The 15251-nt window shown below is 45.4% G+C and overlaps 1 protein-coding gene across 1 annotated transcript in view; it reads left to right on the top strand.

Moving 5' to 3' along the window:
- Positions 1–15251, top strand: part of LOC119973157 (cullin-associated NEDD8-dissociated protein 1-like) — a 55225-nt gene that overhangs the window by 7443 nt on the left and 32531 nt on the right. Inside the window, exons 2-5 of the mRNA XM_038810782.1 lie at positions 238–381; positions 1918–2072; positions 8326–8449; positions 14928–15184. Coding sequence (XP_038666710.1) covers positions 238–381; positions 1918–2072; positions 8326–8449; positions 14928–15184 — 680 coding nt within the window. The remainder of the gene's footprint in view (positions 1–237; positions 382–1917; positions 2073–8325; positions 8450–14927; positions 15185–15251) is intronic.

Here is a 15251-nt window from a genome sequence, read left to right as displayed (position 1 = left end):
CGTGCCACTCCCCTCCCATCCCAAACTGGTTATTGATAGGACTGTATGAGGGTCAGAGCAAGATGCATGATAAATGGAAATAGATATAATGTGTCTCTTCTTGCTTTTAATCCCAAGCAGTTTTTACTCGTGGAGGTTCTTTGGGAGAGCTATCCAAATAGTCCCACTCCTTTACTACATGTAATGCTGAGGTAACTGTGCTTTTGAAAATCTATATGAATGTCTGCTGTTGTCTAGGTTCATGGCTACCAATGACCTGATGGTAGAGCTGCAGAAAGACTCCATTAAGTTGGACGATGACAGTGAGAAGAAGGTGGTGAAGATGTTGCTCAGGCTGCTGGAGGATAAAAATGGAGAGGTGCAGAACCTGGCTGTGAAGTGGTAAGTGACAGGTGCTGAACCTAAATGGTCTGACGTACTGTTTTATGCTGGTGATTTTGATTGTGCAGCTTGCTGCCCATTTGCTGCCAGCCTCTCCTTGACTGATTGCACTGGGTGTACATTGTCCCATCTTCCTCCAGCCGACTAGTTATCAATTTTGTGTTTGACTGCTTGACTGCACAGCAGGGAATAAACGCAATAGTGCAAGTATTCTCCACGCGTTCACATGTATGACAGCACAGTGAATCCATTAAAACAGACATCGCTGTTGTGTCACCTGTGACAATATGGCTATCCATAAGTTTTCATGATGCATTAGAGCGCAAGTAGACATTTGTGTGCTGATTTATTCCAACCATTGAAGGCCATTGACAAGTTTTGCCTGATGGTTAACATTGGTGCAGTCCAAAGTCAGGGTCTTGATTGTGCTCGTGCTAATCTGCCTTGAATCTAATCATCAGAACATTGGAACATTTAACCCCTCCACTATTTTCATTTGGAACATGGATGACCTGTGACCTAACACCCCACATACCCATCTTTGCTTCATATGCCTTGATTTTTTTTGTAATGTAAAAAAAATTACATTTAGAGTACCCAATTTCTTTTTCCAATTAAGGGGCAATTTAGTGTGGCCAATCCACCTAACCTGCACATCTTTGGGTTGTGGAGGTGAAACCCATGCAGACACAGAGAGAATGTGCAAACTCCACACGGTCAGTGACCCAGGGCTGGAATCGAACCCGCGTACTCTGTGCCGTAGGCTTCATATCCCTTTATACTCCCTACTGGTCTGTTGTGTTTTAAAAAAAAACTCAGGTTGTGAATCTTTGGATTTCTCTACCCCAGAGGGCTGTGGGAACTCAGTCACTGAGTTTGTTTAAAGCAGAGATAATTACCAATGACATAAAGGGATATGGGGATAGTTTGCGTGGGAAAGGCATTGTAGTCGATTGTCGTATTGAATGACGGAGCAAGCTCGATGGGCTGAATGGCCTACTCCACCCATCAGCATATTTGCTTAGTTTACTGTGGACAGTCTCTGCTTCATTACATTGAAGCCAGCACTGCCTAAATATAGAATCTAAGTTGTTTCACGTTTCCACCTTTCAAACACTGCATTGAACTTATCAATATTATGATCACTATTAAATAAATCTGTTATGACCTGCCCGCTGTTTGTTTCTTGGATATATTGTTTCCGAAATCTATCCCCAAAATACTCAAGAAATTCACTACCTTTGTAGGCTTGTGTTAGTCACTTATCCCAATCTAAATGAAAGTTAATGTGCCCCATTAAAACCATAACTGTTCCTACATGCTTGTCTAATCTCAGCATTTATACAGTCTACCATGTCTCAGCAACTGGAATGGGGTCTTTACCTGACATGTCGTTTTTTGTTGCGGCAGGACTGTTTCTGTAGCTTGCTGAAGGTTAGCCGAGTTGTGGGGGGATGGGAGCAGAGGTAGAGAAATTGGAATAATGATTGTGTTGAAATGCCAGGGTCACAGTATTTCATTTGTTCACTCGCTCAGCTTGGGCCCACTGGTCAGCAAGGTGAAAGAGTACCAGGTGGAGACAATCGTGGACACATTGTGTACGAACATGCTGTCTGACAAAGAGCAGCTACGGGACATATCCAGTATTGGCTTGAAGACCGTCATTGCAGAGCTGCCTCCTGCTTCTAGTGGTAAGATTGTCTTTAATGCTTTGTAATATTTTTAAAAATAAATTTAGATTACCCAATTATTTTTTCCAATTAAGGGGCAATTTAGCGTGGCCAATCCACCTACTCTGCACATTTTTGGGTTGTGGGGGCGAAACCCACGCAGACACGGGGAGAATGTGCAAACTCCACACAGACAGTGACCCAGAGCCGGGATCGAACCTGGGACCTCAGCGCCGTGAGGCGGTTGTTCTAACCACTAGGCCTCCGTGCTGCCCTATGCTTTGTAATATTTAGATGCTCCCTCAATTTACACTGCCTCCTGCCAATCCTGATACAATCATGTATTTTTTACCGTTCAAACCTTTCTGTGCCAAAGCACATGGTTACTGTCAATGGTTTCTGAGGTGTGGCACAATTGGGATGTGAATGTCTGGTGCAAACAAGCTGCAGCTAATTGTTCCTTCAGTGTTTTGAGGAAGGGGTTCTCGGTATTTGGTCTTCCTCATTTTCCTGCTCGCCATCTTCTTGTCATAGGGATGTTGACCCTTTAGATCCTGACTTCATGGCCATCAAAATCATCAGTACCAAAACTCAATCACTATTTTTATTGGGTGAGCTTCGTGTGACGGGCTGTTTGGCCATGAGCCTAATCCTCCTATACCTGACAATGTAAGAATTTGATAATGTTTGGACTAAATTATATTTTAAAAAGAACAATAAGGAAATGATCACTTTTGTTTGAGGCCTGCGCAATAACCTGAGGGTAATTGTGGCTGGGAACATAGAACATACCGTGCAGAAGGAGGCCATTTGGCCCATCGAGTCTGCACCGACCCACTTAAGCCCTCACTTCCATCCTATCCCCGTAACCCAATAACCCTCCTAACCTTTTTGGTCATAAGGGCAATTTATCATGGCTAATCCACCTAACCTGCACGTCTGTGGGACTGTGGGAGGAAACCCACGCAGACACGAAGAGAACATGCAGACTCCGCACTGGCAGTGATCCAGCAGGGAATCGAACCTGGGACCCTGGCACTGTGAAGCCACAGTGTGTTCCACTTGTGCTACCTTGCCGCCCATGAGCAGGAGTAGGTCATTCAACACCTCGAGACTGTTTTGCCCAACATTCAGTTAAGTTCTGGCTGACCCATCAAATCCATTTGTCTGCCTTGACTCCAGATTCATGCATTGGATGCTTTATTTTTTCATTCTGTCATGGGATGTGGGCTTCACTGGCAAGGCTAGAATTTACAAAGCAACCCCAATTGTCTATGAGAGGGTGGTGGTGAGTACTATAGTCTGTGTGGCGTGGTGCCGCGAGGTAGAGGATTCCAAGATTTCCACCCAGTACTGATGTCGGAACAATGATAAATTTCCAAGTCAAGAGGTTGCACGACTTGGAGGGAAACTTGTCGGGTTGTGGTGGTCCCATGTGTCTGCTACCCTTGTTCTTCAAGAACCTAGAGGGGGTGTATTTGGAAGTTGCCTTGGTGGGTTGCTGCAATATAATTTGTAGTTTTGATGTACACTGCAGCTAGGGTGCACTGGTGGTGGAGAGACTGAATGTTTAAGGTGAAATTTATGAATCTGTATTTGATCAAAAGCTCCTTACATGATTGCTTTTAGTACAACCTTTTTGTTTAACCTGCCCCTTGTAGTATGTCCTATTAATCTGCACATCTGGCCTTGATAGGACCAGCAACTGATTTGCTTTCCAGTAAAGGATGGTAAAATTAATCTGGATTTGTCTTTCGGCTTTTGCCAAGCAATATGGGCTGAGACCTTGAATCTTTGGTGCGACTGCAGCACTGACCAATGCCCGAGAGCCACTGGACAGTGATGGCAGAGGCCATGCAATAGTCTAGGGAACCATCTGAGTGAGACTTAAGATTAAAAACTATCAAGCAACACCGCCAGAGGGCTGGGATTTTCGCGATCATCGATTGTAATCATAGATTGGTGGTAATTCATCATTCTTACTTAGTTGCTTTTTTGTTTTGTCATGTGAGAGTACCTTTAAGAAACGAGTGTTGATAAAATAGCAGCAGTGGATGTACCTTGAAGAAATGGGTGTTTATCAGTGATGTCAGAGTGTGGGTGGAGCTGGGCTGTCTCTGTTTCTACTTTTGCTTTGGGCTGTCTGCTACAGGGTGTGTTTAGTTTTGGAGAAGCTGCAGTCACAGCAAGATGTGTATGAATCTCTGCAAGCTAAAGAGTGTTCATTTGGTGATTTCAAAGTGGTAACTGTTCTCAGTAGAGAGGTTTAACCTGATGTCTTTCTGTAAAAAGGGTTCTTTTTTGTCTTGTGGATGTTGCAAGGAAAGATCAAGAGTTACTTACAGAGTACTGTATTCTTTGGGGGAGTTAGAACATAGAACAGTACAGCACAGAACAGGCCCTTCGGCCCTCGATGTTGTGCCGAGCCATGATCACCCTACTCAAACCCACGTATCCACCCTATACCGGTAACCCAACAACCCCCCCCCCCCCCCTAACCTTACTTTTTAAGGACACTACGGGCAATTTAGCATGGCCAATCCACCTAACCCGCACATCTTTGGACTGTGAGAGGAAACCGGAGCACCCGGAGGAAACCCACGCACACACGGGGAGGACGTGCAGACTCCGCACAGACAGTGACCCAGCTGGGAATCGAACCTGGGACCCTGGAGCTGTGAAGCATTTATGCTAACCACCATGCTACCGTGCTGCCCCTATTGGTGTTGATAGTTGTTAAGATGTTTACTGTGGGTTTATAAAGTGTTAACTGGTTACATAAGAACTAGGAGCAGGAGTAGGCCATCTGGCCCCTCGAGCCTGCTCCGCCATTCAATGAGTTCATGGCTGATCTTTTGTGGACTCAGCTCCACTTTCCGGCCCGAACACCATAACCCTTAATCCCTTTTTTCTTCAAAAAACTATCTATCTTTACCTTAAAAACATTTAATGAAGGAGCCTCAACTGCTTCACTGGGCAAGGAATTCCATAGATTTACAACCCTTTGGGTGAAGAAGTTCCTCCTAAACTCAATCCTAAATCTACTTCCCCTTATCTTGAGGCTAGGCCCCCTGGTTCTGCTGTCACCCGCCAGTGGAAACCACCTGCCCGCATCTATCCTATCTATTCTCTTCATAATTTTATATGTTTCTATAAGATCCCCCCTCATCCTTCTTAATTCCAACGAGTACAGTCCCAGTCTACTCAACCTCTCCTCGTAATCCAACCCCTTCAGCTCTGGGATTAACCTCGTGAATCTCCCCTGCACACCCTCCAGTGCCAGTACGTCCTTTCTCAAGTAAGGAGACCAAAACTGAACACAATACTCCAGCTGTGGCCTCACTAACACCTTGTACAATTGCAGCATAACCTCCCTAATCTTAAACTCCATCCCTCTAGCAATGAAGGACAAAATTCCATTTGCATTCTTAATCACCTGTTGCACCTGTAAACCAACTTTCTGTGACTCATGCACTAGCACACCCAGGTGTCTCTGCACAGCAGCATGCTTTAATATTTTATTGTTTAAATAATAATCCCGTTTGCTGTTATTCCTACCAAAATGGATAACCTCACATTTGTCAACATTGTATTCCATTTGCCAGACCCTAGCCCATTCACTTAACCTATCCAAATCCCTCTGCAGACTTCCAGTATCCTCTGCACTTTTCGCTTTACCACTCATCTTAGTGTCATCTGCAAACTTGGACCCATTGCCCTTGGTCCCCAACTCCAAATCGTCTATGTAGATTGTGAACAATTGTGGGCCCAACACGGATCCCTTAGAGACACCACTATCTACTGATCGCCAACCAGAGAAGAACCCATTAATCCCCATTCTTTGCTTTCTATTAATTAACCAATCCTCTATCCATGCTACTACTTTACCCTTAATGCCATGCATCTTTATCTTATGCAGCAGCCTTTTGTGTGGCACCTTGTCAAAAGCTTTCTGGAAATCCAGATATACCACATCCATTGGCTCCCTGTTATCCACTGCACTGGTAATGTCCTCAAAAAATTCCACTAAATTAGTTAGGCACGACCTGCCCCTTATGAATCCATGCTGCGTCTGTCCAGTAGGACAATTTCTATCCAGATGCCTCGCTATTTCTTCCTGGATGATAGATTCCAGCATCTTCCCTACTACCGATGTTAAGCTCACTGGCCTATAATTACCTGCTTTCTGCCTACCTCCTTTTTTAAACAGTGGTGTCACGTTTGCTAATTTCCAATCCACCGGGACCACCCCAGAGTCTAGTGAATTTTGGTAAATCATCACTAGTGCATCTGCAATTTCCCTAGCCATCTCTTTTAGCACTCTGGGATGCATTCCATCAGGGCCAGGAGACTTGTCTACCTTTAGCCCCATTAGCTTGCCCATCACTACCTCCTTAGTGATAACAATCCTCTCAAGGTCATCACCTGTCATAACCTCATTTCTGTCAGTCACTGGCATGTTATTTGTGTCTTCCACTGTGAAGACCGACCCAAAAAACCTGTTCAGTTCCTCAGCCATTTCCTCATCTCCCATTATTAAAACTCCCTTCTCATCCTCTAAAGGACCAATATTTACCTTAGCCACTTTTTTGCTTTATATATTTGTAAAAACTTTTGCTGTCTGCTTTTATATTCTGAGCAAGTTTACTCTCATACTCTATCTTACTCTTCTTTATAGCTTTTTTAGTAGCTTTCTGTTGCCCCTTAAATATTTCCCAGTCCTCTAGTCTCCCACCAATCTTTGCCACTTTGTATGCTCTTTCCTTCAATTTGATACTCTCCCTTATTTCCTTAGATATCCACGGTCGATTTTCCCTCTTTCTACCGTCCTTCCTTTTTGTGGGTATAAACCTTTGCTGAGCACTGTGAAAAATCGCTTGGAAGGTTCTCCACTGTTCCTCAACTGTTCCACCATAAAGTCTTTGCTCCCAGTGTACCTTAGCTAGTTCTTCTCTCATCCCATTGTAATCTCCTTTTGTTTAAACACAAAACACTAGTATTTGATTTTACCTTCTCACCCTCCATCTGTATTTTAAATTCCACCATATTGTGATCGCTCCTTCCGAGAGGATCCCTAACTATGAGATCATGAATCAATCCTGTCTTATTACACAGGACAGGATCTAGGACTGCTTGTTCCCTCGTAGGTTCCATTACATACTGTTCTAGGAAACTATCGCGGATACATTCTATAAACTCCTCAAGGTTGCCTTGACCGACCTGGTTAAACCAATCGACATGTAGATTAAAATCCCCCATGATAACTGCTGCACCATTTCTACATGCATCAGTTATCTCTTTGTTTATTGCCTGCCCCACCATAACGTTACTATTTGGTGGCCGATAGACGACTCCTATCAGTGATTTTTTTCGCCTTACTATTCCTAATTTCCACCCAAATGGATTCAACCGTATCCTCCATAGCACCGATATCATCCCTAACTATTGCCCGGATGTCATCCTTAAATAACAGAGCTACACCACCTCCCTTACCATCCACTCTGTCCTTCCGAATAGTTTGATACCCTCGGATATTTAACTCCCAGTCGTGACCATCCTTTAACCATGTTTCAGTAATGGCCACTAAATCATAGTCATTCACGATGATTTGCGCCATCAACTCATTTACTTTATTCCGAATACTACGAGCATTCAGGTAAAGTACACTTATGTTGGTTTTTTTTACCTCTGTTTTGAATCTTAACATCTCCAGTTTTACTCCTTTTAGTATTACTGGGCCTATTCACTGAGCTTCCCTCAGTCACTGTACCTTGTACTGTCGCTCTTTTTGATTTTTGACTATGTTTTCTCTGTCTTGCACTTTCCCCCTTAAACTACAGGTCTTAGACAAAGGAGTTCCAATTATTCACAAAAGTCAAGAAGAAACCACTCTTTGTAATGACACACTGGCGTGGCGGTGTCATAAATAAACATTGTTTTAATTTAAAAGTACTTTAATTCTCTGGTGCACTACATCTGTAAGGTAGGCCCGTGTGCTCCCCATAACCACAATCTATTAAAAGTTGTGGGTCAGGTGAACTCCATGATACACTTTGACACTTTGGGGTTCTCTTAAATCCTGGCCCATACAGTTGAATAAATGAGAAGTGGGAATTTTGAGTATAAAAATCTTAAATATGGTGAGCAAACACACTTCCCTGCCTTGGAGCCTGCGGCCAGGGGGAAAGGAAATATATAATTGACTAACTAGTGTCAAAGTAAATAAACACCCTATGTAGTACCTGCAGTCAATAAACATTTGCTACTGTTCTAGGTTTAGCCCTGTCCGCCAATGTGTGCAAGAAGATCACTGGGCGCCTGACGAGTGCTATCGCCAAGCAAGAGGATGTGTCTGTCCAGCTGGAGGCCCTGGATATACTGTCCGATATGCTAAGCAGGTAAACTACAGGTCTTAGACAAAGGAGTTCCAATTATTCACAAAAGTCAAGAAGAAACCACTCTTTGTAATGACACACTGGCGTGGCGGTGTTATAGAATCCCTACAGTTCAGAAGGCGGCCATTCGGCCTGTTGAGTCTACACCAGTCCTTGCTCTGATAGAGCACCCTACCTAGGTCCAATACCCCGCTCTTGTACCCATAACCCCAACTAACATTTGGGGCAATGTTGCATGGCCAGTTCACCCAACCTGCGTATCTTTGGTCTGTGGGAAGATACCGGAGCAGAGGAAACCCGCACAGATACTGGGACAAAGTGAAAATGACAGTCATCCAAGGTCGAAATCAACCCCGGGTCCCTGGTTCTGTGAGACAACAGTGCTAACCACTGTGCCACCGTGCCACCCTGTGGAGTAATATGCTCCAAGTAGGTAAACTGACACTGTTAATCCAAGTAATATTTCTTAGTGATTCACAGGTGTAGTACTATTGGGAGTAATTTATTCTATGGTATAAACGGGGTGTTATCTTGTGTGAGATATCCTGGAGCTAAATTCAGTTATGCACATTAGATAGAACTCCACATTATACAACAGCAGCCATAATCATTGTGAAGGCAGGGTACAGAGTTGTTGACCATCCACTGAATGATGCAAAGGAAGAAAGGATGAGAAATGCTGAGATCATTGGCAGATGGCATGGGAACCTGCACGAGATGGTGTTTTCTTGTGGATTTGTCAGCATCAGATGCAGTTCTTGACACGGTCAGATCCAGTTCAAGTGTGCACAGGACTTTTGAGGTTCTTAGTAGGTGGGGTGGGATGGGGGAGAAACAGGCCAGCGGTGCCTTAACGTCTTTCATTTCATTCACACTGATATCCACTCGCAGTCCACTGCCAAGTCAGCGAAGAGGCTGGGTGACGCAGAGGGTAATAATCTGAATCATAACCCATAAAAATCAGATGTCCTCATTTCATAAAGCACCTTGCAGATTGACATTTTGATTGTGGCATAATCATCCACCTGTTAAATGGGTTGCGCCTGCCAGAAAACTGATTTGTAAAAAAGAAAGAAAGCTTTTATTTGTTTGGCATTTTTAACAAGTAAAGCATCTCAAAGTACTTCATGAGCGTAATCAGCCAAATAGAATCGACAACCAAAGAAGCACACGATAGAACAGGATTTGGGCTGAGGCAGGGCTGGAAACGATCAACATTATCAGGATGCAAGTAGGCAGCCTTGGAGATGGAAGCTCTGCTCTGCTTGGTCAAAGAAGCTGCACAGATTGCAAATGCTAGTTCACCCTCAGAAAGTGGCCAGGGAGTGGGGTGAAAATGGAATTTGTGGAAGGTCCCACGAATGGTATTCTGAATGTTTAATTGGAGGAAATTTCTGCTCAGTGCTGAATGTTGCCCAAAGTTTAGACTAATTATGCTGCTTTTCTGTGACATTTCTTTTTTTTAATATAATTTTTATTGGAATTTTTTACAGAAAATATAAAACATAACGACAAACAATGAAATGCAACAAAATAACCCATAATAACTGTAACACCCCCAGACCGTATCGACGCATGTATCCCATCCCCCACCCCTCCTACCCCAATGAACAACAAAAGAGCTTAAAAATAAATTTAAATTAAATAAACAAACATAGTCATCGTCCGCCCCCCCCCCCTCACCTTTTCCCCTCCCCTCCCCCCCGGGTTGCTGCTGCTACTGTTCCCGTACCCTATCGTTGAGCCAGAAAGTCGAGAAAAGGTTGCCACCGCCTAAAGAACCCTTGTACCGACCCTCTCAGGGCGAATTTGACCTTCTCCAGCTTAATGAAACCCGCCATGTCATTGATCCAGGTCTCCACGCTTGGGGGCCTCGCATCCTTCCATTGTAGCAAGATCCTTCGCCGGGCTACTAGGGACGCAAAGGCCAGCACATCGGCCTCTTTCGCCTCCTGCACTCCCGGCTCCACCCCAACCCCAAAAATCGCGAGTCCCCATCCTGGCTTGACCCTGGATCCCACCACCCTTGACACCGTCCTCGCCACCCCCTTCCAGAACTCCTCCAGTGCCGGGCATGCCCAGAACATATGGGCATGGTTCGCTGGACTCCCCGAGCACCTGACACACCTGTCTTCACCCCCAAAGAACCTACTCATCCTCGTCCCAGTCATGTGGGCCCGGTGCAGCACCTTGAATTGGATGAGGCTAAGCCGCGCACACGAGGAGGAGGAATTAACCCTCTCCAGGGCATCAGCCCATGTTCCGTCTTCGATTTGTTCCCCCTCCCACTTAGCTTTCAGCTCCTCTACTGACACCTCCTCCGCCTCCTGCATAACCTTGTAGATATCAGATATCTTCCCCTCTCCGACCCAGACCCCCGAAAGCACCCTGTCACTCAACCCCCTCGTGGGAAGCGAAGGGAATCCCTCCACCTGCCGCCTAGCAAATGCCTTTACCTGCAGATACCTGAACATGTTCCCCGGGGGGAGCCCAAATTTCTCCTCCAACTCCCCCAGGCTCGCAAACCTCCCATCAATAAACAGGTCCCTCAGCTGTCTGATGCCCGCTCTGTGCCAACCCTGAAATCCCCCATCAATGTTCCCCGGGACAAACCTATGGTTCCCCCTTAATGGAGCCTCCATTGGGCCCCTCACTTCGCCCCTATGTCCCCTCCACTGCCCCCAAACCTTGAGGGTAGCCGCCACCACCGGACTCGTGGTATACCTCGTAGGAGGGAGCGCCGTTACCAGGGCCCCCAGGCTTGTATCTCCACAGGACGCCCTCTCCATCTGTTTCCAGGCTGCCCCCTCCCCCTCCATTACCCACTTGCGCACCATCGACACATTGGCCGCCCAATAATACCCCAAGAGATTGGGTAACGCCAGCCCCCCCCATCTCTACCCCGCTCCAAGAAGACCCTCTTCACCCTCGGGGTCCCATGCGCCCAAACAAAGCTCATGATGCTGCTAGTCACCCTTCTAAAAAAGGCCCTAGGGATAAAGATGGGCAAACACTGAAAAAGGAACAAGAACCTCGGGAGAACCGTCATTTTGACGGACTGCACTCTACCCGCCAACGATAGCGGCACCATGTCCCACCTTTTAAATTCCTCCTCCATCTGTTCCACCAGCCTGGTAAAATTAAGCTTGTGGAGAGTCCCCCAACTCCTGGCCACCTGCACCCCCAGGTATCTGAAACTCTTCACTGCCCTCTTAAATGGGAGTCTCCCAATTCCCTCGTCCTGATCACCCGGGTGTACTACAAATACCTCACTCTTTTCTGTGACATTTCTGACATTGGTGCAAAATCCTCTTGGGCAGGTATCGGACACCAACGATGCAGTATGACCCAGGCAGGTGTCTTTATGTGTCATACTTGAGGAAGTACATTCTTGCATTGGAAACAGTTCAGAGAAAGTTGGATATTTACTCATCGGAGTTTATAAGAATGATTGAAATGTGTTTAAGATTTTGTGGGGGTTTGACAGGGTAGATGCCGAGTCAGTGTTTCTCCTCATGGGGGAATCTAAAACTGGGGAGGCTGCTGGCACAACTTTTTAAAAATAACGGGTCTCCCATTTAAGACTGAGATGAGGAGGAATTTCTTCTTTGAGTGTTGTTTGTGTTTGGAATTTTCATTGAGTCGTGGCGGTTGAGTCATTGAATATATTCCAGGCTGCATTGACATATTTTTGATTGACAAGGTGGTCAAGGGTTATGGGGACAGGCAGAAAGTGCTGTTCGGGACACAGTCAGATCAGCCCTGATCTTATTGAATGGCACAGCAGGCCTGAAGGGCCAAATGGCCCACTGCAGCTCTTATAAGTGTCCACTTATGAGTTACTTGTGAAGTGACCTACAATGGCTGGCCTCATAAACACAGTTATTGGCTATAATGGAAGAACAGCTAGTGAGCGGATCCCAGAAATGTTTTATTCTTGGGTGCACTGGACCACTTCGAGCCTGCAGGAGAGCATGACCCACATCCTAATGACTATCAAATACCTAACCGTTGTTGTAGCCTCACTTTGGTTGTTTGTGGCCATGATGGGTGTCGCTGAGATCTGTGCAAATTTCTCGTCCTGCTAATAGGAGGAATGTCTGAGAGTGGGACCTGAGTCCAAGATATTCATGTTTAAAGAAATCCTAAGAAACATTTGGATGTTGAGGAGAATGGTCTTATTTTCGCTCGGGAAAGATGGAGCTGTTGTAGGTTTGTGCTTGGTAAGGACCATACCGTGAAGGATCCTGAGGTGATCGTGTCTCATTCTGCTGCAGGTGGAGGTCGTGAGTGTCAGTCTCCGAGCCTCCATCCAATCTTACCCTGAGAGTCAGTGGCCCAGGTTACACTCCCAGGAGACACGTAAGTTTTCCACGTTGTCTGGTGCTGAGGAAGATAGCATTGATTGGAGAGCAGTGGTGATACCTGCAGCGCAGCTTTTGTTTATTTCCAGGAAGTGGTCCTCTGGCAAGGTTACCCATATCTAGTTACCCTGAGAAGTTGATGGCAGAATCTCCCAACGACAGTTATTTTTACAACCGATAAGCTCACCGGGCCTCTTCAGGGGGACATTAACAGTCAATTTCTCATTGTGGGACTGGAGCTCCCTCTAGGCCAGACCAGATAGATGTCAAATTCCCTTCCATGAACCAGTTGAGTTTTTATCTATCAGGCAGCTGTTGAGGTCTGTTTATTTCTGTTACAGGTTTCCTCAGTTCTATTTAAAAAAAAATAATAATTTAGAGTGCCCAATTATTTTTTCCAATTAAGGTGCAATTTAGCATGGCCAATCCACCTATCCTGCACATCTTTTGGGTTGTGGGGGCGAAACCCACGCAAACATGGGGAGAATGTGCAAACTCCACACAGACAGTGACCCAGGGCTGGGATTCGAATCCGGGTCCTCAGCGCCGTAGGCAGCAATGCTAACCACTGTGCCACCGTGCTGCCCATCTCCTCAGTTCTGACAGTTTAAAAGTCGCACTAATGAAACACAGATTAACTTCCCTTTTACTGTACATATTTTGGCTTGTATCTCAAACCTCCACCTCCAAACACACACGCTCGCATGCACACACGTAACAATTTGGAGCCTTCCACTATCCAGTCAGTCTCTCCTCTTTCCCTCCCCCCCCCACATTGTGAAAAGAAAGACTGAATTTATACAGCTCCTTTCAGATCCTCAGGATGCCCCAATGTATGTTACTGTCCCAATGAATGTTACAGTCAATGATGTATGTGTAATAGTAATCACTTGTGCATCAGAAAACATGACAGCCAATTTGCACACAGGGGCACACAGGTACAAAAGAGATAAGTGACCATTTTAGTGATGATGGTTGAGAAATACATATTGATCAGCAGAGAAGCAGTGACTTCCTTTGGTGTACTGGGGAGAATGCTCCTGCTCTCCATCTTTCTCATCCACGTGAGAACGCAGACTCCCTTGCAAATGTCTCATTCAACTGATAATACCTCCTCAGCACTGCACTGGAATGTCAAGCTATGCTTTGTGCTCAGGTTTCTGAAGTTGGACATATGTCTGCAACCTGTGGTAGAGGTGAGAGCAATGTTTAATGTTGGTGCAATATTTTCAGTTGCGGTGTGGATATTGTGTTAGTCTCAACTCCATAGTCTTCTCTTGCTGGATAATTAAGGCAAAAGAAAAGTGTTTAAGCAGGAAGTGCTGGTGCAAATCAGGCAGCAAATTGTTGTCCAGAATGCACTTTCTGAAAGAATGGTGGAAGCAGGTTAAATAGTGTTTTTCATAAATGCTTGAAAAGGAAAACAATTGCAGGGCGTGGTGAAAGGGGAGTGAGGCTAATTGGATGGTTGCTTCAGCAAACTGGTACAGGCGCAATAGGCCAAGTGCCTCCTGTGCTGTATAATTTTCTGTATTTTCATTTTTTATTTAAATTTAAAATACCCAATTATTTTTTTCCAATTAAGGGGCAATTTAGCATGGCCAATCCACCTACCTTGCACATTTTGGGTTGTGGGGGTGAAAACCACGCAGACATGAGGAGAATGTGCAAACTCCACATGGACAGTGACTCCGGGCCGGGATTTGAACCCGGGTCCTCAGCGCCGCAGTCCCAGTGCTAACCACTGTGCCACAAGCCACCTCTATAATTCTATATATAAGCAAGTTTATAAACCACTAGTATAGTGCCATCTTAGACTATTCAAGGCAATACTGACCTTTCCCTCTGGGACCTGGTTACAATCACAAGCTGAGCTGATAGTGGTCTCTGTTAATTTAAGACAGTTTGGCACCCAGTTTGATCGGTTGCATTAAATGGGCAATTAGACTGATGGTGGTCAAAAGCTGGCTGGTGTGAGAGATGAAAATGTCACTGAGTTTTGGGTTAGTACTTCCCATGCTTCGGGCCGAGAGCTCAGTCTAATGGATGTGCCATCTGATGTGGGTATACCTATAACTGTGGGGATTCTGAATGTGTCTTCATGTTTCTCATTACAGGTTAGGTGGGACCCTGATCACATTTCACTCCTCCATCCTAAGTTGTCTGCTGCCTCAGCTGTCGAGCCCAAGGTTGGCTGTTCGCAAGAGAACCATCATCGCTTTGGGGCACCTAGTCATGAGCTGCAGCAGCTGTCTCTTCTCTGAGCTGATGGATCACCTACTGGTTGAACTGTCAAAGAATGAATCTACCTCCATGACCAGAACTTATATCCAGTGCACTGGTGCTATCAGTCGACAGGCTGGACACAGAGTTGGTGAGTTACTGGCTTTAAATCTTCCCTTGGTTATTTCAGCAAATCGAAAGGATTGTTTAGCTTTTCA

Source organism: Scyliorhinus canicula, chromosome 11, assembly GCF_902713615.1.
Source record: "Scyliorhinus canicula chromosome 11, sScyCan1.1, whole genome shotgun sequence".
Lineage (NCBI taxonomy): Eukaryota > Metazoa > Chordata > Chondrichthyes > Carcharhiniformes > Scyliorhinidae > Scyliorhinus > Scyliorhinus canicula.
Note: the sequence above shows the minus strand (reverse complement) of the source record. Positions and strands in the feature narration are given on the sequence as shown.